The sequence below is a fragment of the Toxorhynchites rutilus genome, chromosome 3 (assembly GCF_029784135.1).
Source record: "Toxorhynchites rutilus septentrionalis strain SRP chromosome 3, ASM2978413v1, whole genome shotgun sequence".
Lineage (NCBI taxonomy): Eukaryota > Metazoa > Arthropoda > Insecta > Diptera > Culicidae > Toxorhynchites > Toxorhynchites rutilus.
The window spans coordinates 157813903-157840607 of NC_073746.1; the positions used below are offsets into that span (position 1 = coordinate 157813903).

At 37.2% G+C, this 26705-nt stretch overlaps 2 protein-coding genes across 8 annotated transcripts in view; both read right to left on the minus strand.

The window, feature by feature from the left end:
• LOC129780091 (serine/threonine-protein kinase 24) overlaps positions 1 to 26705 on the minus strand; it is a 242469-nt gene that overhangs the window by 203922 nt on the left and 11842 nt on the right. The window contains exon 1 of one of the 2 annotated variants that reach the window (XM_055788011.1): positions 5628 to 6107. The exons of the other annotated variant lie outside the window; for it this stretch is intronic. Within the exon in view, the coding sequence (XP_055643986.1) occupies positions 5628 to 5882 (255 nt within the window). The 5' untranslated portion in view covers positions 5883 to 6107. Of the gene's footprint in view, positions 1 to 5627; positions 6108 to 26705 lie in introns of those variants that run through there. 2 annotated transcript variants of the gene reach the window in all.
• Positions 12908 to 22022, minus strand: LOC129780092 (uncharacterized). Of its 6 annotated transcripts, none has more exons than XM_055788018.1 (4): positions 15955 to 22022; positions 15815 to 15889; positions 15593 to 15760; positions 12908 to 15538 (listed from the first exon to the last, which is right to left on the minus strand). In XM_055788018.1, exons 3-4 carry the CDS (start codon positions 15734 to 15736, stop codon positions 13691 to 13693), a joined length of 1992 nt encoding a protein of 663 aa, XP_055643993.1. In that variant the 5' UTR covers positions 15737 to 15760; positions 15815 to 15889; positions 15955 to 22022; the 3' UTR covers positions 12908 to 13690. The 6 variants fall into 6 exon arrangements, with proteins under 6 accessions (XP_055643993.1, XP_055643992.1, XP_055643991.1 ...); XM_055788017.1 differs by having other exon boundaries at positions 15593 to 15763; XM_055788016.1 differs by having other exon boundaries at positions 15593 to 15889.

Sequence of the window (26705 nt, forward strand, 5' to 3'; positions counted from 1 at the left end):
ACTTACACCCCAGTACAAAAATGAAAGTCATAGTCCTACGTCAAAAGCAGCATTTCCACCGCATAATGCGTGGCACATGATGGCAAAACTGTCGAGAAGGTTAGAATCCCAAGAAGATGTGTTATTTATAGATCATCGAAATGATCTCGAATATGGTTACAATCCATTTAACGATTTAGCGCAAGTTGCATTGTCTTTTGTAAATCTCCCAAAACTTATTTGCACTTCTGATATATCTTTTAAATCTTAGTGACCGAGTGGTCAGTGTCACACATAGCATGTCGGGAGTTCGGGTTGGATTACAGTTCTGGCCGGGGTTTTTTTGACGTAGGATTACGTCTTTCGAACATATTGGGGTACAAATTGAAAATCCAAAATCGAGTGCATCGTGAAAATTGTCCAATTTCAAACGCTTATTGCTCAGTCATTTCACGATGGATTGATGAAATTTTTGCGTCAACCGATTTCGGCACTCCATAACAATTTTTTATATTGAAGAAAATAATATATGTCATGAAATTAACTATCGAACAATTGAAAAATCTTAACCCCTATCCTAACGGAAATACCCACTTTTGATTGGTCGAAATTGACGACACATGCGGCGGGTCCCTAACGGAGACATCAAAACCAAGCTGCCTGGGGGAAATCGGCATTGCAAATACATGAAAGTAGGGCGAGCTTTTGTTCATACCGAAATGTATTCCCTAACAGATACATCTAAACCAAGCTGCATGGGGAAATCGGCATTGCAAATATATGCAAGTCGGGGGCATTTTTGTATTGCAAGTAAGTTGAGTGAATAATTAATTCTAGCAAATGAAATTTAAATTTGGAACTATAATGTTGGTTGCTTCGTGAAATTTCATATCAATCGTGTGTTGTGAAAAATTTAGCACAAGTGTAAGTGTAAAATGACTCGATATATGAAACGATTTATTCCAATTTTCATAAATAAGAACAAAGGTGTATTCCTGCTCGAGAACGGGTCGTTTGGTTCAAGCTGTCTGTTTTGTTGTGTTCATTTTCACCCATGGAAAGTTTATACGGCGAGAAAAATTGAAAGTGAAGAGATATTAGAAAAAGTGATTTCCCATATGATCTACATATTGTGTTAGATGCTGTTAGTCCAATTAAAATTCGCATTGGGTTGAATAAACACTCAGAATGTGAACATTTTAAAAGAAAATTACCTTTTCCATTTCAAATATGTTTTCTCTATATTAAAGTAACATGTAAACACTGATGAGAAAAATTAATAAATGTGTTCGGTATTGGTAATTATTTTATATTATATTGGTGAGTTTTTTCCTTTATTTCATCCATACATAACACAGGAGGCATCTCGTCTAGGATCAGAGGCAATTTCGGCATCTTTTATCTGATACGCACCATCCAACGACTGATTACTATCCTTCTGACGGAATCCTACGTCAACTATGCGGTCGTGTCTCGGACACAACCCTCCTATGACTTTTTTCAAAGAAATTACTTTCAACTTGCACTGAGTTCACGCGCTTGCCACTCAAGATACATTCAAGATGTGTTATTAGGCATAGAAATTTCAACTAAGGAATGAAATATACGTTGTATCTAAATAAATGCAGTGTATATCTATATTCCAAAATTATGGATACCAAAAAACAACAAAATTTCCCGCATGCATCTTTTTTGTCTTAGCACACTTTGATACAGAGGGCTTCCTCTTCTTATGTCGAGCTGTGTTTGAAATCAGCATTAGACATGAATGAAATCCGGTCACTCGCAACTGCGGTTTCATTCCATCCCTTTTTTTTTGTTTTTTGCCTCTAGCCCTGAGAAGGGCCCTTGTGGAAAAAATAGGTAGGTTATATCTATGATATAACGTAAGTAAATATTTGTATTGTATTGAATAAATTATTGATTGAATGAAACAATTTTCGAATTCAATTGAATTCAACATATTGCTTTGTAAGTATATACTTTGTAAGTAAAAAGTTCAAACAGTTGCCATGTAAGATCAATTCATGCATTGTAATAGATTATGTTCTTCGTTACAAGTAAATTTGATGAACGTCCTTTTACGATTGATATGATGCCTAGGACTACCAAAAAATGTAAACGGAAGAATTGTCAAACGATCATTGTATTTTATATTTCCCTCTGGAATTACTGCACATCTCATGTTTATGTAGAATCGTGAAAGTTCATTCAACTCTAGTATCTGAAATGACGATTTTCTCAGACTTCTCAGTTTAAAAGTACGTTTTGGGAAAACATATTCCAGTCTGCACAACGACAAGCGAGTACAAAAGTACTCAACACCAAAAAATACGCCCGACTTGCATGTATTTACAAAGCGGATTCCCCCAGGCACATTGATTTTGAAGTCAGTGTTAGGAAAACACAGCTCGGAGGGAACAAAAATACCCCCGACTTGCATGTATATTTGCAAAGTGGATTTCCACAGGTACATCGATTTTGAAGTCTGTGTTGGGGAAACCATAAACCGGACCAATCAAAACTTGGCAGTTAGAGCGCTTAGATAACGCTTGACATTTTACAGTCATTCAAGTGTTCATCTCATGAAAAATAACATTTTATTAATTGTGATAGACGCGTAGAACTATTTCCTATCATTTGATGCAAACATCTTTCCGATCTATTAAGAAATGTTCGAATTATAAGCATTCGAAATACGGGTAGGATTGGCACACAAATCGGCAGAATAAATGTATGGGAAAAAGAAAATTCTTCCAGTTTCCATGAATTTAAACCGTTTAGAGATTAGCGAATTGTAATGTATAGCACATCAAACAAATCTTAGAGAATTTCCGATTCGATTGGTATGCAAACCACGAGAACTCCTTCACAGTGAAAATAGTTATCAACGTTAACTTTGTTTCATAAAAACGTGACCTGTTTTCTGATTTGGCACGCTTCCTGAAAGACGTAATAGGATTTCAAATGATGTGATAAAAATCGTGACAAAAAGTAGAAGGGGCTGAGCCTAGAGGCGTAGACAGAAACTTGGCGTAGAACTTTAAGGAGATTTTGTAACTTTTATGGAAATCTCCCGAATCCGTATATAAACTTGCGCCTACTCGGAAATCCATTCAATCGTTGTTGCGATGTGAGATGAGGAAGACCAGGCTCACACGCCTATGCATTATGCTGTTTTCTCTCAATTTCATTTTGTTTCTGCAGCCGAACTGAAGGAGCATTTGGCGAAAATCGAGGTATCGAAGATAAGCCCGCTCGGGTATCCATTTGATTGTTATTGCGATGTGAAATAACGATGGTCATGCTCACACGCATTCGCATTATGCCCTTCTCTCTAAATTCCATTTCTTTCCTGCAGCCGGACTGAACGGAGCCGCAATGTTAGGTAAAAACAGAAGTTCTATTATCGAAAGCTCACGAATGCCGCTATCGAACGATGATTCAAATTGTCGGGGGAACTAGTTCTTTCGTACCGTTCGAGAACGGTTTGCCCATATCTACAATGGAGTCGAATTGTATGCAACCATGTTGTTTGTTGCAATTCCCCAACAGAGCATACAGAGAGTGAATTCTAAAAACATACCTACTTAATTCGCGAAATTGTTTACTAGTTATACCATCTCTATAAAATTATTCCTTTTCCAATGGTATACAGTGTAACATATATCCCAATAACGATTTTGCGTAATATGCAATTGAAATCCCTTAATTTTTCGTTACATTTTTCATAGAGGAGAGTTCTAATTGGGTGAAACTTCTCCACCGCAAAGAATGTAATCTGAGGGCTACACTTGACTCCATCACACAAACCGCACGGAACACAACACAACACTACGAAATAAGCAGTAATGACTACCGGGTTCAAACCACTCATCTGCACCCGTCGGCTTTCAAACACTTTTTTGCATCTTCAATTGCGACAGGACAAACGCATGCAGTGTATGAAGCGATCACTACTACTAATGCGCTGCCCTGCGTAAAAATATATATATATATATATATATATATATATATATTTTTTATATATATCTGTATTATAGTGACTTTCAACTCATTTAGCTGGTTCGTCACTTTTACTTCCATTTTTGGAAGAATGTCGGGAGTGAGAATTGAACTCGTGACCTTTAGCGTGAGAGGCATGGATGTTACCCCTACGCCAGATCGCCTCCGCCCTTGCGTAAAAATGATATTAGTGGTTCAATGTTTTCGAAGCCGATGGAAACGATAGAAAAAAAAACTATGGATGGGTTATACCTATGATATAACCGTAAGGTTGACGTAGGGTTGCCGTTGGCTTAGTAATCATTTGTGTTTCTTCAATTATCAATAATCGCACCTCGGATGTTACTCATTGGGTACGATATGCTGCGCAGAGCTATCTTTTGTGTGTATAGATTAAATTATTGATTAAACTAGTGAATGAATGAAACAATTTACGAATTCAATTGTAAACAAATCCCAATTCATGCATTATGATAGTAGTTATCGCAGCAAATAGTTATCAACATTTTGCCTAATCGTCGAACGGTATGCGTAGAAATTCAGTGAGCTGGCGACATGAAGGGATATCTTAAAATACAGTCTTGAATAACCGAGCCAAAGCGTTGCATTTGTACCCGCTTTTTTAGACCGTGTTAGCAAAATGAATTCCGGAGTGTAAAGCATGGGGGTATAAAAGTACTGCTGACTTGCATGTATCTGCAATTATCCGATTTTCCCAACTCCTTGGTTTCGGAATCTGTATTGGGAAAACACATTCCAGTTTGCAAAAATGCAAACGAGTACAAAAGTACCCACAATTTGCATCCATTTTGCAATGCCGATTTCCCCAGGCTCCATGGTTTTGAAGTCTGTGTTAGGGAAACATTCCGATTTGTAGAAACGCAAACGAATACGAAAGTACCCGCAGCTTGTATCTGTTTTGCAATGCCGATTTCCCTAGGTTCCATGGTTTTGGAATCTGTGTTAGGGAAACATTCCGTATTGCAAAAGTACCCGCAATTTGCATCTATTCTGCAATGCCGATTTCCCTAGGCTCCATGGTTTTGAAGTCTGTGTTAGAGACACATTCATTCCAGCAATCGTACCTCAATCGTTGCGCAATCACATCTGAGTGGTTTTCCGAGCGGCACTTGCTTATATACCGATTGGTGTGATTTCAATAGCCTGTTTTGAAAGCAATTTTAGGGCTATTGAAACAAGTTTTTGGATCAAAAAGTAGCAAGCATATAACGCGTAGACATTTTATCATTCGAATGAAGTGTTTATCATACCATTTGGTTCGGTTGTTTAGGAGCTATTAATGCTCAAAATCTCGTTCTCCGGCGTAACGCTTTCATTTTCGAAACATTGAACTTACATTCCAGTATAGAAATGAAAGACGTAGTCCTACGTCAAAACACACCATTGTTAATTGAACAGATAGTTCACTTGGTCACGCATCGCCTTTCGGAAATCCAATCACGAACTGCTGATGGTGAATACCAGACTCAAATTACTCGTATATTTAACCTTCAAATATCGGAATGTGATGCGTCACAGCGAAGGTAATGATGAACACAAATGAATGCAAGCAAACTTCTGGAGAAAATGGTTCTTAATATATAGCAATCAACAAGTTTAAACTCTTGGAATTTGATCAATACCTGATCGTGTTCGTCCGCATTCACTGCTGCCGCGGTAGATTTACTGCCGCCACTTCCGCCGAAACTTTTCCCCGGTTCAGATGTGGGCCAAACCACCGATGGCGGCGAGGTATCGCTAAAGTGACTCTTGCTGATCTGCCAATCATTAACTGTCGTCTCATCTACCATCGTCAGCGAGTGCGGCGTCATACCGGAATCATATCCGCCGCTATGCAACATTGCGGCTGCAAAATTTTCGCGGCTTGAGTGAACCATGGCGCGTCTTCTCTGTATCGGTATCTGCAACTTCGTGTGCTACTTTTACACTGTTTGTTCCCGCTAGACACTCAAAAACGCACTTATTCCAGTGGCAAAACACTTTGCACTTTGCACAATTTGCACTATTCACACGGAACCATTAGCAATCACTATGAGGTCACAGACACGATTTCATTCGACCAGACATTGCACATTGCATTAAACTCAAAACCACAACTCCACCTTCTAGACGGGCCGAGGTGAAACTCGGAACTAAGTTGGTTTATTCCAGAGCACGAGCGCACTTGTCACCGAAAGCATACCAAGCGATCACAGCAAGAAGCCAAGAAAAAATTAAAACAGCACGGCCACAGAGATTGAGGCAAAACCTCGTTTGTTGTGCGTCCAGTCGGACGAGATCTCTCATTTGGACCCCCTTCGATACCGTTCTGCAAGATTTTTCCCAACAGCTCGCACCACGGTTGGTTGGCGGCCTGTAGATCCGGAGTGCCAAAGCGGGCTGATCCAGTCCTACTTCTTTCTTGCTTTCTTCACTTTCCTCTCTTCTTTTGTGCCTATTGGGCTGTTACTCTCGTCGCCCGGTGATCAACAGTACACTCCGCCTAAGGGCAAGAAGAAATGTTATTTTCTCTTCTCATTCTGCCATGATTTCTCTCCGGACGAGGCTTAAACAGGTTGCATCATGTCCTACAATTTGAAATTATCTGCGGGTCTCAAAAGCTGAAAGAGATATGTTTCTCCTATTCTCTGCGTATCAACACACAACAACAGACTGCTACTAACCCCGTGAAGCCTCTGTTTATTATCACCTGTTGGTTTGTTTACACGTTTGTTTTCGAGTGTTTATAGATGACCTTACCTTGGCATGACTCGGGTGCCACAAGTGACGTTCCATTTCACTTACTGAGCGCGTTTTAAAAGTGCTACTTGAAATGATAACTCACCATTTCATCGTTTTGAAACAGGGTTATATCTGATTAGGTAAACATAGGTGGTATTGAAGGCATTCAAATGTGTATTCGGGAACCGCGCATATATTTTTTAAAGACTCTAATTCTCTTTGCCAAAGCATCAATGCAAAATTTACTGTTTTCAATATTAGGTAGTTATCATTCCGTTTTTTGATACGTTGTGAAACACTCAATCCGATAGTGATAGCAAACTTTGAAAAAATCCTAACCTTAGGCACTCAATCTAAGCGAATGTTGCTATATCATGAATTTCTGACCCTGGGAAACCGATCTGCTTCATCCGGTTTCCAGACCATTCATTCAGTTTTGTTCAATCCTTCTATTAATTTTGACTTGTCAATGAAAGTTTATGTGAGTGGTATTACAGGTGATCTCCGCCAAATAGTTATGCCTGCAATATTCTTGTCAAGATATAAACATATTGACTCAACCAAAACTTTTTTTTCGGATGGATCCAGTCTTAATGGTTCCATAGGCATACCCCAAAGCCTAATAGTTAATTAATATTAACTTCTCCACATTCCGAAAGCTTAGTTTACCCTGTTCGGTGTTTGTTGCGGAATTAGCTGCGATATACACTGCTTTACAACATATTCGGTCCTTGTCACCCGAACATTTTTACATTTTTTCTGATAGCTCTTTATGGATTCCCTCTCATTGTTCGATACCGGCATCCGGGGGCAAATTGATCACCGGGGTGAAATTGATCAATCGTATTACTGAAAACGAACATAAATTGTCAATAATCATCTGAAGGTTCTTTTTGTCAATGGTTCTCACCGAATTACTTACTAAATTACATGAAAAATAACATTTTTCTGAATAGCATTTTCGTTTCCATGTTTAACTATGGTAAAGAAACACATTTTCAACAAATCAAAGGAATATTTATAGACGCCAAAAATATTTATTCGCTTCTAGCCGATACTTGATGAGCTGAATAAGTAATCGAATACTTGTAATTATTATTCAAACAAGTGAGAAAACCTTTTTCACAAAAAAGTACCAAGAATGACCACAACCGAATCCCATCATGCGACATATCGAACGTCTTGGTTTGCCGAAACTAGCTTATTGGTGACCATTTCAAGGGTTTTCGGATATGGACAACCCGAATGGTATCCGGATGACCTGCAGATCAGTGTTCAAATCGTGTTATGGAAAGGCATGACCACACCTTTAGGTGGATTAAATCAGGTTTTTGTATCCTCAAACCCTTGTATTATAGTTAAAATGACCGTACGTGAAGAAATAATTGATTTTCTATGCATTTTTGTGCACATGGTGCTAGAAAATCCTGAAAAACATAGATTGATCAATTTCACTCCGAAGCTATATTTTGAAATTTTCCGCTAAAAATTTTCCGAATTAACGCTTAAGGATTTTTTTGAACAAAACATTCCATAACGTTTTGCGGCCTTAGTACGAATACTGATTTTAAATATTAGGCTGTCAAAAAAGTCCTGCGATATTTTTTTTTAATTTTCATTTGTTCATAAAATTAGTTACAATCATCTGTTTTAAGTCAAATGTGCGCCGTTTTGTTCGATGACTTGTTCCCAAACGAGATGCCAACATCATAATACCCCTGTTATAGAAGCTCGCTTCCTTATTGGCAAAAAACTCGGATAGCCAATTTTCACAGGCTTCTTTTGTGGCTAACTTCTGACTACCTAGCTCGTTCGCCATGGACAAAAACAGGTGGTAGTCACTTGGTGCAAGGTCCAGACTATACGGCGGATGCAAAAGAACCTCCCATCCGAGCTCCCGGAGCTTCTGGCGCGTCACCAAAGAAGTGTGTGGCCTGACGTTGTCCTGATGGAAGACAATGCGGCCTCTGTTTATCAAAGATGGCCTCTTCTTCATGAGTGCTACCTTCAAGCGGTCCAGTTGTTGGCAGTACAGGTCCGAATTGAGCGTTTGGCCATAGGGAAGCAGCTCATAATAGATTATTCCTTGACAATCCCACCAAACACACAGCAGAACCTTCCTGGTCGTTAATGAGGGCTTGGCCACCGTCTGAGCCGCTTCAGCGGGCTTCGACCACGACCGTTTGCGCTTCACGTTGTCGTAAGTGACCCACTTTTCATCGCCAGTCACCATCCGCTTCAGAAACGGGTCGATTTTGTTGCGATTCAGCAGCGATTCACATGCGTCGATACGGTCAAAGATGTTTTTTGCGTCAACATGTGTGGCACCCATACATCGAGCTTCTTTGTGAATCCAAGCTTCTTCAAATGGTTAATAACGGTTTGATGACTTATCCCCAGCTCTTGGCCGATGCTACGGCTGCTACAATGCCGGTCTTTCTCGGCTAATTCAGCGATTTTGTCGCACGACAGGCCTTCCGGAGCGTGGCGCATCTTCGACGACCTCTACACCAGAACGAAAACGTTGAAACCATCGTTGTGCGGTGGAAATGGAAACTGAATCGGGTCCATAAACTGCACAAATTTTATTGGCAGCTTGAGATGCATTTTTGCCTTTGTCATAGTAGTACTATAAAATATGTCGGATTTTCTCTTTATTTTGCTCCATATTTACGACACTATAACTCACGAACGACTTAACCAAACAAAACACTGTCAAGGACTACATTATAGCGCGCAAAAATACCTTTCCAACAAGCTATAGTATGACTCGATACAATGAATACAACTAGAACTACACGCTTACAACGACACCTCGTGGAAATACCGCAGGACTTTTTTGACAGCCTAATATAATTGGGTATCAATCTAACAAAAAAATCGCAAATATTCAAATTTTGCTGAAATTAGTGACCAATTTGCCCCCGGTTTACGGTACCAGGAAATGAAAAAGCAGATTTTCTTGCTAAGAAGGGCGCTATGGAAGGAGGCCTTTTACTTCCGATGAAGATCTTCATTTTCCTCGTGAACGTGCACTTGAATCTTGACAGACAAGTTGGAATGGCAGTGATAAAGGTCGGTGGCTGTATTCTATCATTCCTAATATTTCCCTCAAATCATGGTTCAAAGGATATAATTATTCTCGTGATTTCATACGGGTAGCGTGCAGACTTATGTCTAATCATTATTCCTCGAATGCACAACTTTTTCGAATTAATATGAGTGATAGTAACCTATGTATTTGTGGTACAGATTATCACGATATTGATCACATTGTGTGGTATTGCTCTGAATTTCAAGATAACTAGTTATCTTTAATAGAAACTTTTCGCAAAAAGGGAATACCACCGAATGTTTCGATCCGCTACGTTCTGGCTACACGTAATCTCGATGCTATTTCGTTGATATATTATTTCATCAAGTCCATATACTTCAAGTATGAGTATGTGTGTATTTTTTCTGTTATTTTTAATTGTCGTTTACATCTCCAACTTTTTTTGACGTAGGACTACGTCTTTCATTTCTATACTGGTGTGCAAGTTCAAAGTTTCGAAAACGAAAGCGGTACGGCGGAGAACGAGATTTTGAGCGTTGATAGCTCCTAAACAACTGAACGAAATGGTATGATAAACACTTCATTCGAAAGATAAAATGTCTACGCGCTATACGCTTGTTACTTTTTGATCCAAAAACTTGTTTCAATAGCCCTAAAATTGCTTTCAAATAAGGCTATTGAAATCACACCAATCGGTATATAAGCCCTATAGACCTAAAATTGCTTTCAAACAGGCTATTGAACTCACACCAATCAGTATATAAGCGAGTGCCGCTCGGAAATCCATTGCGCAACGATTGAGGTACGATCGCTGGATGGATTTTTCCCTAACACAGACTTCAAAACCATGGCGCCAGGGGGAATTGGCATAGCAAATTAGATACAAGCAGCGGGTACTTTTTTGCTCGCTTGCGTTTCTGCAAATCGGAATATTTCTCCAACACAGACTTCAAAACCATGAAGCCAGGGGAAATCGGAATTGCAAATTAGATGCAAGCAGCAGGAACTTTTGTTCTCGCTTGCGTTTCTGGAAATCGGAATGTTTCCCTAACACAGACTTCAAAACCATGGAGCCAGGGGAAATCGCCATAGCAAAATAGATGCAAGCTGCGGGTACTTTTGAACTCGCTTGCATTTTTGTAAACCGGAATGTGTATTCCTAATACAGATTCCGAAACCAAGAAGTCGGGAAAATCGGCATTGCAGATACATTCAAGTGGACAATACTTTTATACCCCAAGCATTTTTACACTCCGGAATTCGTTTTGCTATCACGGTCCACAAAAGTGGGTACAAATGCAATGCTTTGGCTCGATTATTCAAGACTGCATTGGAAGATATCTCTTCATGTCGCCAGCTCATTTAACTTCTACGTATACCGTTTGATGATTAGGCGAAATGTTGATAACTATTTGCTGTGATAACTACTACCATAACGCATGAAATGACTTGGGATTTGTTTGCAATCGAATTCGTAAACAGTTTCATTCATTCACTAGTTTAATCAATAATTTAATCAATACACACAAAAGATAGCTCTGTGCAGCGGCAATATCGTACTCAATGAGATGTGGGTGAAGATACCAATAAAAAGATACCAATAACTTTTAATTACAACTGACATTTTTTGTAGCCGATGATAAGACAGTTTTATCATTTAAATTAGAAGCACACCATCCTACGAGAATATTCTGAAATGGTGGAGTGTTGGAATTGACCTATCTGGTCATGGGAACCATTTGAAATTTCAAGAAATTCACGAAAATGGACAAGTCCTAAGGCTAATATTTTTTGGAGGCGATAGAATGTCGATTTTATCATTTGAATTAGAAGCATACCATCCTACGAGAATATTCTGAGATGGTGGAGTGTTGGAATTGACCCATCTGGTCATGGGAACCATTTTAAATTTCAAGAAATTTACGATAATGGACAAGTCCTAAGGCTAATATTTTTTGGAGGCGATAGAATGTCGATTTTATCATTTGAATTAGAAGCATACCATCCTACGAGAATATTCTGAGATGGTGGAATGTTGGAATTGACCCATCTGGTCATGGGAACCATTTAAAATTTCAAGAAATTTACGATAATGGACAAGTCCTAAGGCTAATATTTTTTGGAGGCGATAGAATGTCAATTTTATCATTTGAATTAGAAGCATACTATCCTCCGAAAATATTTTGAGATGGTGGAGTGTTGGAATTGACCTATCTGATCATAGGAACCATTTAAAATTTAAAAAAAAATCCACGCGAATGGTTGAGGTTTATGGCAACTATTTTTTGTAGCCGATGGAATGACAATTTTTTCATTTTTGACTTAGACGACAGGATTCTATCTCGTTTCTGAAAGGACTCAAACTGGACAAATAAAAATACTTCAAGTTAAAAGGTAATATAAAAATTTATTGATGAGACTTAAAAATTATATCATTTTAATTTTCGAACATATTTCACATTGTTTTGTAGATGGAATTTTTAGCACCATATTTGGGGCGCATCTACTGCAACACCTCCGTCCACATGATTGACATGACAAAATTAGTGATTTCAAGCTGCTGCAGTATAAACAAATTTTTATTACTGCTGTATTTAGGAGTTTTATTTTGATTTGTTTCCTCTCAGAATCCATGTTTCCTAGCCCGGTCAACGGTTTCTTCAAAAGAAAGTTTTGTGCATATTTAGCTACATATACACCACAGTTGTAGTCGTCGTTTTGCTTGTCGTGCGCAATATTTTTCGAGCCGCTTTGCCAATTGGTTGAATCAAATGGTTGATTTTTAAGTCTCCGAATAGAGCTTACTGCCTTCAAAAATTCTTCTTGTACGTCCTTCAAATATGGGGATGCTGTTTCGAGAGGATCTAAATAAAAAGTTTCTCTATTCATAAAATCAACAATGAAGAGAACCCAATGGTTCCCTCTTCCAACTTGCTTGGTGGGTGCTTGCCCAGCTCTAACATTCAAAGGAACCACCCATACTCCCGATGTATTGGTTAGAACTGGTAAAACATAATCTCGTTTCCTATCCAATACTTCTTTTAGTTGAGTTGTATCAAACAAGTTTCTCGACATGTAAGTTGATACCAATTTTACGCTTTCGACTTCACATTCTTTTATGGCCACTGCAATTATCGCATCTAAGGTTTCTCCATCCATATATGTATGTGCATCGAGCGTTTGAAGCATTTCTGAGCTTACAATCATACTACTTACTCCTATGCTCTCATATTCTGAAGGAAACTCACCGAAATACCATTTGGTGGTAACTGGAAATTCAAATCCTTTGTCAATGAATTGATGAATAGAGGACAGATTACAGGTAGTTTCTAAATCTTCTTCTAATGATCTTTTTCTGTTGTTATCACTGTTTTCCTTTGAATCTGGGTGCTTCTGTGTTGATTGTTCAAGTTGTGTGTTTAAGCTGTTAGTTTCCTGCTTCTTTTTCTTCTTGAACAAGTGGGTTGAAGCATCTTTTTGAAAGTATGGACTATGCCATTCGTCCTCTATGTCTTCTACGTTTCCGACAAATCTGTCATATTCTGCGATTCTATCATCTTGACGTTTTTTAGCATTACTTATTCCTTTATCAGTAGCGTATATATCTTCAATGTCAAAGTCGGAAAAGTGGAACAGAGATTCAATATACGATTGTAGTTTTCGAAGAAAATGTGTTATTCTTTCGTAGAGCTGACCTTTCATAACATTGTGTTTCAATGTTCGGAAGAAGCTTTCAACCCTTGCGTTTGAAATAGTATCCGGATTCGAGTCAATTTGAGATACTATTATATTTGACCACAAACAAACCACAGGCATGTATTTTTTCAAGGCGACATCTTCCAAGAATCCTTTGAAATACAGTGGGTTCTGTGATCCTTGGCTGAGATCATCTATTTGTTTTAATGTTGTTTAAAATGTTTCTTTTAACAACGCATAAAAAGGCGATCCCAAGAAGATTTTGTCCTCATCTTTTTTTAGAATTTCTGGTTCACCGATGCCAGTATAATCAAATTTACCAGCGCTTTCTGAATCGAAGCTTGTTCTATCATTAATTTTTGCATCTAGTTCTTTTAGTGATGTCTCAAGCATTCGGTTCTCATTTGCAGATCCAAAAATGCATGTCATAATGATAAACAGATCGATTAAGTCCACTAAGTTTGTAGCACGTACAGCCAATCGCATACAGTCCATGAACTTATGTTTTATGTTGATTGGAGCAGATTTCAAGTCCTTAGAAACTACATTCATGAAATGACTGTAGCATAAATGAATGATAGTGAAATTGAGATTGAGTTCTCTTATGCAAACTTTATAACAATCTCGGATATACTCTGGTAGTGTATGGTGTTGATTATTAAGAGCCCGTATCAATCCACCAATCAGTGACCAGCTCCAATCAACACTAACAATTCTCGCTATTTTATTCAATTTATTCATAGAGCTGCCTGACTCGTACGAAGCACGAAATATATTCAACCAATTGTGGAAGTCTACTGTTTTTTGGCTTTCAGTCACAAAGGTTGTTACGGGTACACTAAAATTTGACCGGTAATTGTATGCGACCAAAACATATATTTGAACACGCTTCTCAGCTTTTGAATATCGTACAACCGATCCAGTACCATCCATGTAGAAAATAGGACTGTAAGTCTTGTTTTTTCTCAGCTCTTTGAACATTTTTGTATTAAAACAAATTACACCAAAGGGCTTTCTAAACACATTTTTGATATAAGATCCGTTATCCTCAGACATTTTTATCAAATCTTGAAAATCATCAATATCCCTGTTAAGCTTCGATTTAGCTTCACTGCTAATTTTTTTCAATACATTTTTGCTGACAATGTCTACCTTCTCGAATGGTTCCCTTTTTTTCTTTTCGTTGATCAACTTAGTTCGTAATTCAAGTGGTTTTTGGAGCTGCAGTTTTTTCATATTTATGTTTCTTTTTACTCCTTTGCAATATGCCGCTTTCAGGTTTTCCCCGTGTATCAGGGTCATAGCGACATTAACATAGACATCGACTTTATATATGTTATCACCATCCGTAACAGAAACAATTTTGAAACGATAAGATCTGCAGGTCTTGTGAGCGCAGACACCATAAAATAGCCAGCCAGATTTGTTGCAATTATGAGAATTTATATTGATTATACAATAGATATTGAATTCTTCATATTTGATTTTTAACAAATCTTCTAAGGCCACTATAAAAGGCCTTCTATGCTTTTGTTGCTTATATTTAGCATCGCCAACCTTGGTTTTGCTTTGCATTATATTATGTTGATCATAATGTTTACACATTTCAATGTTCTTCTTGTTGATGTAAAAAGAACACTCGTAAATTGAAGCACCACTATAAAGTCTTTTTGTGGCAGTTGCCCCACATTCCGCAACCTTGACATTGTATTTGATCCTGTTACTGTTGCCTTTTTCTTTTATCTCTTTTCGTAGGTTTTCAAAGTCCGTTGTATTGAACACAAGTTCAGTTACATCTACATCACTGCTATAAGTAGTATCTTGTGATTTGGTCGATCCTTCAAGATCATTGGTATCAAATGAAACAATCGAGTCTTGCATGTCGTTCGTTGATCTCTCTTGCATTTGACTTACTGATGTTTCAAAAATGCGACATTCAATTTCTGGAGCATTAAGTTCCATTCCTTTCTTACATACTTTTGCAGGAAACTCGACGGATAATGATTTTATTTCGACACGCGATAAATCTGTTCCTTTCAATAAAAATCCGAATGGAGGTTGCTGAAGAATAATACATATTAATACATGAATAATTAATTGGAAATGTCATCTTACTTCGTTATCTTTTCCCGTATTATCAACGCCGTCAAAAGTAGTACTTTGAGAGTCGGCCAATTCCTCGAAATCGTTTGTGTCAAATGATACAAATGATAATGTTCTTGTTTCGACACGTGAAGGAGATGAGTTTGTTTCGGACATATGATCTGTTTTATTTAATAAAAGCTGCTAAATAACAACTATTAATACATGAATTAATAAATAGAAATGTCATCTTACTTCATGAACTCCAACGCAGTCTTGTGGCAAGCAGGCACTTTCATTCTCAAAAGAACATTCTTTGAAATTATCGATCTATAAAAATTTGAAGTTACTGTATGGCGTGACTATTTCAAAGCAATTTGATATTTTACACTTACGTTATGACTTTCAGCGGCAATTGAATGTTCAATATTCTGCGGAAATGATTTCACATTGAAAATTTCAAAATAGTTTTATTAATTTCAGGAAGCTTATAACAATTATAAGGGTTCTCACCTTTCGTTCTGCACGATACTTCTTATATGTTGGATTACAAGCGAAGTTATTCCTAACTTTTTTTAAGTTAGGTGCGCATTTTTCGTTTAATCCCATTTCTACAAGAATTTCTTTCAGATTCTTAGAATTCAATTCGAATAGCTCATCCAACTCTTCTCTAGCGATCAAATCATTCGCTGCATCCCAACAATTCTGCAAAGTAATCTCAGGAGCAAACCGTTTTACGGATTTTCGATGTTTCATTAGAAGGCTTTTGATTACCTTCATACTAGGATAGTTCGTTTTATCTAATCCCATACGCTCCAAAATTACTTGCATGTTCTTAAAATTTAACTTGAAATCATATTCTAGGCACTTGGTTGAAATTAAACTGTTAACCGCTTCTAAACACATCTCTAAATTAATTTTATAAGAGGATGCCATCTTCACAGTACACATTTCTCAATCCTTATAGTACTCCGGTTGGAAAGGGTCTGACTAAATTTACTGTAGGAAAAAACGACACTAGTTTTCAAAGTCCAAATTTTCACTATAACTTTCTCTAATGGTTTCTAAATACACGTGGTGAATAAAAACTTATAAAGATGGATCATATGCTGCTCTGCTACTTTTATACTCCCTGAAATTGGTGGGGTGTTTGTCCTGTCGGCTTCGCTCGGTTAGCTCGGGTGATATTAGTTTGTTGTGTTGATACTGCTTTCATCTCACTTTCGCACGTCTCTCGGTGATGCGATTGAATGAAAAGGATAGAAATTGTTTCGGCTGGTGTACGGAAAATTAGTGTTCCAAACGAAATGGATCGTCGTGGAATGGATCATGTTCTGCTCTGGTGGGGTATTTGTCCTGTCGGCTTCGCTCGGATAGCTCGGGTGATATTCGTTTGTTGTGTTGATACTGCTTTCATCTCACTTTCGCACGTCTCTGGGTGATGCAATGGAATGACAGGTCATGTCGCAACACGTATGCGCTCGCTCCGCGTGGCGCAAACAGTAGATATTATCGTCTATTACTGCTATTAATCACCTAATATTATTCTATACACTAACTTAACGAACCAAAAAAATAAACACCCTTATTCTTGTTTTCGAACGAACACAAAACGTTCGAAAGAATGCCTCATTCGTATCCTTGGTTTCGTACGAAAGAAATCTATCCGTTCGAACATTCGAACATCGTTCGTTCGAACGAATTGCCCTATCCTCGTTTTCGTACGAAAGTGTTTTTTCATCGGTCAGTCAAACGACACTTTTGAGTAGCGAATCAGATGAAGCGTAGAAGAAAATTTAATCGATGTTTACGTTTTTGTGGTTTATTCAGACGCATAAAATACTCAAATTGATTTTCTCTAATGTTTATTTTAATTAGGGTGGGAAATTTCTATAGAAGCAGATAAAAAATATATAGACATGATTTCTTGATCTGTCGATATTTTCAATTTCGCTGCCGGAGAAAATCGTTTGGTCGTCGAGGATTAAATGAATTGCTGCTCGTTTGTGTTGAACAGGTGAACAATAATGGCTTGAGAGTTTTTAACCTGTCCTCAATTACCATCGCCAAGGTTCGAGCCATACAAATTAATAGTTTAGTTAAACGTTTTGTTTCTGAAAAAAATAATACGTGAAAATTGATGATAATTACTTAGTAGAATATCGACATGCTGAAATTTAAACTGCTTAGCCGGATGATTTTCAATTTTTATCCGTTGAATCCATTCCACGTACCGTGTTTCATCCCTTTTGATTATGAAATGATATTCCTGGTCGACATCTCTTCTTATAATAGGAAACAACGGAAATTATGTGACTGTTGGATTTCGCGTTATGATCATAGGCTTTAGTATCACTAACGCAAATTTCTCCATATTTTCATACCAATTCGTTCAACTTTTCAGACCCATTTATCATTGGGTTCTGGTGGAAACATTCAGAAGCTCTTTTAATAATACATTTAAAGAACATGTAGCAATAGTTTCTATTCATGTTTTTAAAAAGTGAACTCAGGGGTATGAATGCCACACAGAAAAAAGCGCAATTTTTATTATGAATTAATTTTGTCGTAATAAAATTTTTACTGAAGTCATAGATTAATACAAACTGAACCTACCTCAATTTCCATGCATTCGTCGGATTCCAGCTGTATTCCACTTTCAATATCATCACAACTCATCGCAATCGTTTCATTGCCGAACGAAAATTCGCCACGGCGCAACTCCGCCACCGAATATTTTCATTACGATTCGGCGCTAGAGTACGTGCTCCCGTGGCCGAGTGGTTAGCGTCCCACACTATCATGCCGGGGGTTCGGGTTCGATTCCCGTTCTGGTCGGGGGATTTTTCGTGAAAGAAAATTCTTCCGGCTTGCACTGTGGTCACGCGTATTCTAGAGCTTGCCCCTCCAGAGTACATTCAAGGCGTGTTATTCGGCATAGAAATCTCAACCAAGCACTACTAATAAAAATGACGCAAGTAATGCTGCGTTGAGAAGGCAAAAGTTTCACTGGAACGGTAGTGCCATCCAAGAAGAAGAAGAAGCTAGAGTACACAACTTCACTTTGGTGACTTAAGATAATAGCGCTGACTTAGTATTTTTTTTATTTTGCGCTTTTTTATGTCGAAATATTTTTCAGTGTTGATCTTAACGCCTACAGAAAATGTATAGCAGACCAGGAGACAGACACTTCTGTCGTCAAAAATTTCGGCGGTCGACGCCATATTTGAAAATGTCGACGCCGGTTTTTTTCAACAAGAAAAATGGGGCCAACGGCGACCGCCGCTAGCTTATTTTTCTAGTTGACTCGATCGGCTACGGATGTTTTTAGTTCATTCAAGTCTGTTCAGAAGATCGGGACTATCCTGTACCGCCTAGTATGGAAACGACCCCGTGTTAACACTAGATTTACCAGCTATTTATATATACCTATTTCTACCAGCACCAGTCAAAATGACTGGTGTATAAGAAAAAATGAATATTGTGGTTCCAGTCTGTACTATTACTTATCAAATGGCGAAAATAAGTTGAACAATATTAATTGTGATAGATAAATGGACTAATAGACATTGTCAAATAACAAAACACTTAATTGTTTACAGTTTGTTGCTCACAATAGATTTTGCAGTGTATACACTTTCTACATAGACTTTTTTTGCATTTATTGCAAATATTTGTAGTCTTATTGTTATTAAAATATTCTATTTGACACCATTTGCGTACAGAAACAGTGCCATTTGTAGTTGGTATATCAGCTTCGTGTGGTATTTGCCTTGAAGTCTGATATTCTGAAGCAAGTTCTTTTGCTAATTGAAACAGAAAGTCTTCTCGTGAGATATTTTCTCCTGTTATGTTTTGTTCAATATCCAGCTATTTCTTCCGGCTGAAACTAAATTATTGAAAAACAGTTGAAGTGGTCACCTTCTGGAACCTGATTTCCATTCGATCAGTGACATCGACGCCAAAATATGTCTGGTTGCCAATAGAAGCGCGTATCGTTCCAAGCAACGAAGTATTTTGAGATCTTAATTTTAACGCCAAAGGAATACTTGTAAAAAATATCAGTTTTACGCTCCTTCATGGTATACGGTTCAAGAAATTTCATTACGACAAATTTGCATAGGGGGATTGATGCATTTCGAGTCTCGCTTTTTCCTAAATAAGGAAAGCCATTTATCACATATTTCGTCTCTACATCAGACGCCAATTAGAATTTTATGCTAAATTTATGGGGTTTGTTTGGAAAATACTGAGTAAATCTGCATCTGGCCTCCGATGGAAAAAGTTGCTTATCCCCGGTAATATAAGTTCATCCCCTGTTTGAAGCTATTTCCTTCGTACGCCCCACGCGCGCACAATATTGCAAGAGATGCCTTCAATTTTTCTTGTGTAATTGTCCACTTTTTTCCAAAACTCGAGAGGCTTCTAACTCTGTACAAATTCGTATATGTTCCAAAATATGGTTATCAATCAGTAATTGGAACGCACTACTTAGATTCCCGTTCATAATATTTCTTTCAGCATGTGCTGTTGGACCGTGTACATCTTTGAAATTACTATGAACTAGTAATCTACCAGCAACACCTCCTTCTTCAATTCTCGTTCAAATAGTTCCGTCTAAAGCAATTTCAGTTTGCTGATTTGGTACGCTTGATTGGAATTTTTACGCAACCACTGTCGCTTGGCTCATCTATATTGTCATCATCAGGAATTTCCTCATCACTACTCTCGATAATAGCACTGTTATCATCACTTCCTTGAGAATCAATTTTTCTATCTAACAAATCATCGCCGCTGTCGTATAATTCACTTTCCACATCTGAACATTCCAGAGGTATGCTGGTTGCATTTTCTAAATATGCAGAACATTTTCAGGGGCTGACAATTGCTGTCAAAATATGTTGAAATTAAAACGCTCTCATACATTTCTTCATAGAAACATGCACCAGTCAGTTTGACTGGTACTGGTTTAAATGTCAATAACAAAAAAATATATTTGTTAGTAATAAATATTAAGTAACATTAAGTTTATAAAATGTTTTTTCTACTTATAGCTACAAAAGTCATAACATCATTTCGGAAAGCAAATGTAATATGTCGTAGGAATTTTAAATTGAAATTGCACGACCAGTCAAAATGACTGGTCTGGTAAATCTAGTGTTAAATAAGTTGCAAGTGGTTGCTCACGGAAGTTACGAAGGCTAAATTCGCGTTCAGTGGATTCAGTAGTAGATGTATATGTATGACAGAAGTGGAGAAAAAGGAATGAAAATGAACAATCGATCATTACCAGAAGTGATGACAACGCGGTTAGATCCAGGAAAAAATCAATACAGTTTTTTTTTATATAATTACGCCTAATTGATCTACTGATTGTAGGACGTATTCTATTCATTTAAAGTGAATACTCACGGGAAAAAGTATGGCGAAATAAGATTTAAATTAATAACAATTTGCAGAACAAGATATTTTTCTCTAGGCTCAATCTGAGAGGAGAACTTGAATTCCATTACTCAGTGGGTTAGGTATTACCTCTGACTACCAAGGAGTCGCAAAGAAAACCCTATTGTAAGATTTATATCACTTGAAAGCATACGTTTACTTATAATAAAAATACTTCAGCTTCAAGTCGTCTGAACGAGACTGATCTGAGGAGGTTTCTTATTCAGAAAATCGGAACAAAGTCGAATGATTAATATCACTCGATAATAGTCGATTTCAACTTTTTTTTCGTAAATTTAAGCCGGGAGTCTCGAGTCATGGTTAAGAAGTGTTCTCGATGCATCGATTTCGCGAACTGAAAATTAATATCGACTAGCATTTCCGAAAATACTAGACTATCCCATGTTGTAGGTTGCTCAACCGATCAAAAATTCGTTTCCTCATATATTTTCTCAAATATTCTTAATTTTTTAAGCACTTTTTTGTGAGAATATGATGAGATTTTACAATAAAACATGAAACAATATTTTGGAATGGGTTAATCACGTTTTGGAATCGGCGCCTATCCGGCTCGACTAAGAAAATCTAGAACTGGACTATAATATTGATCGGCTAAATTTTAGAGAAACTTAGTTTATTCGACCCAAAAAATTATTTTCTTTTTGAATATTTTTTCATTGACCGATGTAATATTTGGTCCAGAGATGTAAGCTGATTTACATTTAAGCCGCGATTCATTAGCCATCGAAGCAAATTAATTGGTCGACTTAAGCTGACTTTCTTGTTATGAACGATCAATTTTTGAAGCCGCCATTCAAATTCAAAAACGATTATTTTAGCAGTAGATGCCGGTTTGATGACTAATGGAAAGACTCGTGTGTCTAATTAAAATGAAAAAAATGTCATTCCATCGCCTCCAAAAAATATCAGCCTTAGGACTTGTCCATTTTTGTGAATTTCTTGAAATTTCAAATGGTTCCCATGACCAGATGAGTCAATTCCAACACTCCACCATCTCAAAATATTCTCATAGGATGGTATGCTTCTAATTCAAATGATAAAATTGACATTCTATCGCCTCCGAAAAATATTAGCCTTAGGACTTGTCCATTATCGTAAATTTCTTGAAATTTAAAATGGTTCCCATGACCAGATGGGTCAATTCCATCACTCCACCATCTCAGAATATTCTCGTAGGATGGTATGCTTCTAATTCAAATGATAAAATCGAAATTCTATCGCCTCCAAAAAATATTAGCCTTAGGACTTGTCCATTATCGTAAATTTCTTGAAATTTCAAATGGTTCCCATGACCAGATGGGTCAATTCCAACACTCCACCATCTCAAAATATTCTCGGAGGATAGTATGCTTCTAATTCAAATGATAAAATTGACATTCTATCGCCTCCGAAAAATATTAGCCTTAGGACTTGTCCATTATCGTAAATTTCTTGAAATTTAAAATGGTTCCCATGACCAGATGGGTCAATTCCAACACTCCACCATCTCAGAATATTCTCGTAGGATGGTATGCTTCTAATTCAAATGATAAAATCGACATTCTATCGCCTCCAAAAAATATTAGCTTTAGGACTTGTCCATTATCGTAAATTTCTTGAAATTTCAAATGGTTCCCATGACCAGATGGGTCAATTCCAACACTCCACCATCTCAGAATATTCTCGTAGGATGGTATGCTTCTAATTCAAATGATAAAATCGACATTCTATCGCCTCCAAAAAATATTAGCCTTAGGACTTGTCCATTTTCGTGAATTTCTTGAAATTTCAAATTATTCCCATGACCAGATGGGTCAATTCCAACACTCCACCATCTCAGAATATTCTCGTAGGATGGTATGCTTCTAATTCAAATGATAAAATCGACATTCTATCGCTTCCAAAAAATATTAGCCTTAGGACTTGTCCATTATCGTAAATTTCTTGAAATTTAAAATGGTTCCCATGACCAGATGGGTCAATTCCAACATTCCACCATCTCAGAATATTCTCAGAGGATAGTATGCTTCTAATTCAAATGATAAAATTGACATTCTATCGCCTCCGAAAAATATTAGCCTTAGGACTTGTCCATTATCGTAAATTTCTTGAAATTTAAAATGGTTCCCATGACCAGATGGGTCAATTCCAACACTCCACCATCTCAGAATATTCTCGTAGGATGGTATGCTTCTAATTCAAATGATAAAATCGACATTCTATCGCCTCCAAAAAATATTAGCCTTAGGACTTGTCCATTGTCGTAAATTTCTTGAAATTTAAAATGGTTCCCATGACCAGATGGGTCAATTCCAACACTCCACCATCTCAGAATATTCTCGTAGGATGGTATGCTTCTAATTCAAATGATAAAATCGACATTCTATCGCCTCCAAAAAATATTAACCTTAGGACTTGTCCATTATCGTAAATTTCTTGAAATTTCAAATGGTTCCCATGACCAGATGGGTCAATTCCAACACTCCACCATCTCAGAATATTCTCGTAGGATGGTATGCTTCTAATTCAAATGATAAAATCGACATTCTATCGCCTCCAAAAAATATTAGCCTTAGGACTTGTCCATTATCGTAAATTTCTTGAAATTTCAAATGGTTCCCATGACCAGATGGGTCAATTCCAACACTCCATCATCTCAGAATATTCTCGGAGGATGGTATGCTTCTAATTCAAATGATAAAATCGACATTCTATCGCCTCCAAAAAATATTAGCTTTAGGACTTGTCCATTATCGTAAATTTCTTGAAATTTCAAATGGTTCCCATGACCAGATGGGTCAATTCCAACATTCCACCATCTCAGAATATTCTCGGAGGATAGTATGCTTCTAATTCAAATGATAAAATTGACATTCTATCGCCTCCGAAAAATATTAGCCTTAGGACTTGTCCATTTTCGTGAATTTCTTGAAATTTCAAATGGTTCCCATGACCAGATAGGTCAATTCCAACACTCCACCATTTCAGAATATTCTCGTAGGATGGTGTGCTTCTAATTTAAATGATAAAACTGTCTTATCATCGGCTACAAAAAATGTCAGTTGTAATTAAAAGTTATTGGTATCTTTTTATTGGTATCTTCACCCACATCTCAATGAGGAACATCCGAGGTGGGATTATTGCTAAATGAATAAATACAATTGATTACTAAGCCAACGGCAGTCCTACGTCAACCTTGCGGTTATAACATAGGTATAACCCATCCATAGTTTTCTTTATAATTTCTTTATTTTTTTTGTGATGAGAAAAATTGATTACTGTGTTCGATAATGATAATTATCTTATATTACATTGGTGTTTTTTTCTACATTACATCCATACAGAACACACGAGCCATCTCGTCCAGGGCCACAGAGGGCAGCTTTCATCATATCTCATTCTACTTCCACATCTTCTATCGAAATACGCACCATCCAACGACTAATAACTAATCATGAATAGAATTTGAGGAATTATTTTCAGGTTTGATACGTTTTTGTCTGCAGCAAGTTTAATATCAAAAAATTATGAACATCGATCAGGAAGTTGGAAAAACATATAGAATTGAGAAGATATTTATATACAGGCAAAACATTTTTTGTGCGGGGGATAGGGACCGCACAAAAAAATCGCATTAAAAAAATCGTGCGAAACTTCACCAGTAGCTTTAAAAAATCGTGTTTCGTACACATTTTCAAAAAAAAAATTTTGGCGGTCTCTTTTCATATACCGCACAAAAAAATCGCACAAAAAACGCACAACAGAAAACCGCACAAAAATCAGCACAAAAACAGGTTTTACTGTATTGAATTTTGTTCAAAATGGTTTCCTCGGCCTATTGATTTACGGTTACTTTCTGATTCAAATAACATTCTGTTTTGTGCTCCAAATAATTTGATTCAAAAATTCTATTGTGGGCGGAGCTCAGTTTGCCGGGTGCACAAGTTTAGTATGAAAATACCAACAAATTACCTTCAGATACCTGTTACAACTGTCCACTGGACATTATTTAATGATTAAGTGGAGTAATTTTAGAAAAATCCTGCTTCTCTTGTGAATGCGTAAGACAACCCCTATGTGGTATATAAAGTTGAATCAAATCACTGTTCTACATAATATCGATCAAAGTATACATCGTGTAAATCTAAAATCGTATAAAATTCGGAAAACTCCATTTTATTCATCACAACATAGGACAAACATTGGGTTTATGATATACACTATCGTAAAATCGATTTTATCGACATCATGTATGCATACAAGGCCGATGCAGTTCGTGAGTCGCAAAAACGTATAATTTAAATCAATGTATTACTACGAAAAATCGTATTAAATGTTGTGGAGAATCATTCAACAATAAATCATATTAGATCGTAATTGGTGACATATTACATCATATCGGAATTTTACATATTAGAATGCACGATGACGTATGTATAAACAGCCCACACAACCGGCGCTCGAATACCATCGGAACAATTTTCTCAATTTGAAAATTAATTTGAATTAAATTAATTTGAAAAACAAAACCTGTTTTATGTGGTAGATAGGGACCGCAAAGCAAAAACTTCATTCAGCAAATAACCGATGTCCTTCGTGCACTAAGAAGGACCCGCGACACCGTTTGTCCGCATTCCACAATTCAAGCAACAGAGGCACTACGGCTGTTTCCAATCAACACCGTTTATGCCCAACTTCTCATCATTGTACCTACGCAATGATGCCAAACCCACCGCCCTTGAAGTTTCAGAGGACGAGATGCGGCACTTGAAAAGTTGTCCACAACAGAATTGACCAACAAACGAGTTTTTGTGATTGAACACAACTCCCGAAGCTTAATTGGGATGCTTGAATGGATCTACCATATAGTCCGGACCTGGCACCAAGCAATTTCCACCTTTTTCTCGCATTGCAAAACTTCCTGGGTGGTAAGAAATTGGGATCAAGAGAAGATTGTAAAAGAGCTAGAGTTTTTCATTTGCTGGTTAGCTAACGTAAGTGGTAAGGTAAGGTAAGGTTCAAGAGCTACAAAAAAGAATCGAAAATGCTGAATATAACAGTAAAAGCGACATATAAACATAAGAAACGATATATATCATTGACCCTGTCAAAATGAGCCTATTTAAGAGAGAAAACTTAAATAGCTTAAATTAAATAGAAACGATATATATCATTGACCCTGTCAAAATGAACCTATTTAAGAGAGAAAACTATATCTCAAAAACGAAAAAAACATGCTATTTTTGAATTTGTAATATCATGTGTAAGAAATTCTCAGCTATCCTAAAATGATATAAACGGCAAGAGTATTTTGGGCCTCGACATCGAAAAGAGAGAGAGAGCATATCCATATGTGTATATGCAAGTCCATATACTTCAAGTACGAGTATGTGTGTATTTTTTCCGTTATTTTTAATTGTCGTTTACATCTCCAACTTTTTTGACGTAGGACTACGTCTTTCATTTCTATACTGGGGTGCAAGTTCAAAGTTTCGAAAACGAAAGCGGTACGGCGGAGAACGAGATTGTGAGCGTTGATAGCTCCTAAACAACCGAACGAAATGGTATGATAAACACTTCATTCGAAAGATAAATGTCTACGCGTTATATGCTTGTTACTTTTTGATCCAAAAACTTGTTTCAATAGCCCCTAAAATAGAGGGAGAAAAAAAGAGAGATAAAGAGAGAGAGAGGAAAAGAAAGA

Bases quoted from the DNA above. Each gene is read 5' to 3' on its own strand.
- LOC129780092 (XM_055788018.1), bottom strand. From the start codon at position 15,736: ATGTCCGAAACAAACTCATCTCCTTCACGTGTCGAAACAAGAACATTA. The intron at 15,539-15,592 runs GTAAGATGACAT...ATTATTCTTCAG, and splicing joins ATACGGGAAAAGATAACGAA to CAACCTCCATTCGGATTTTT.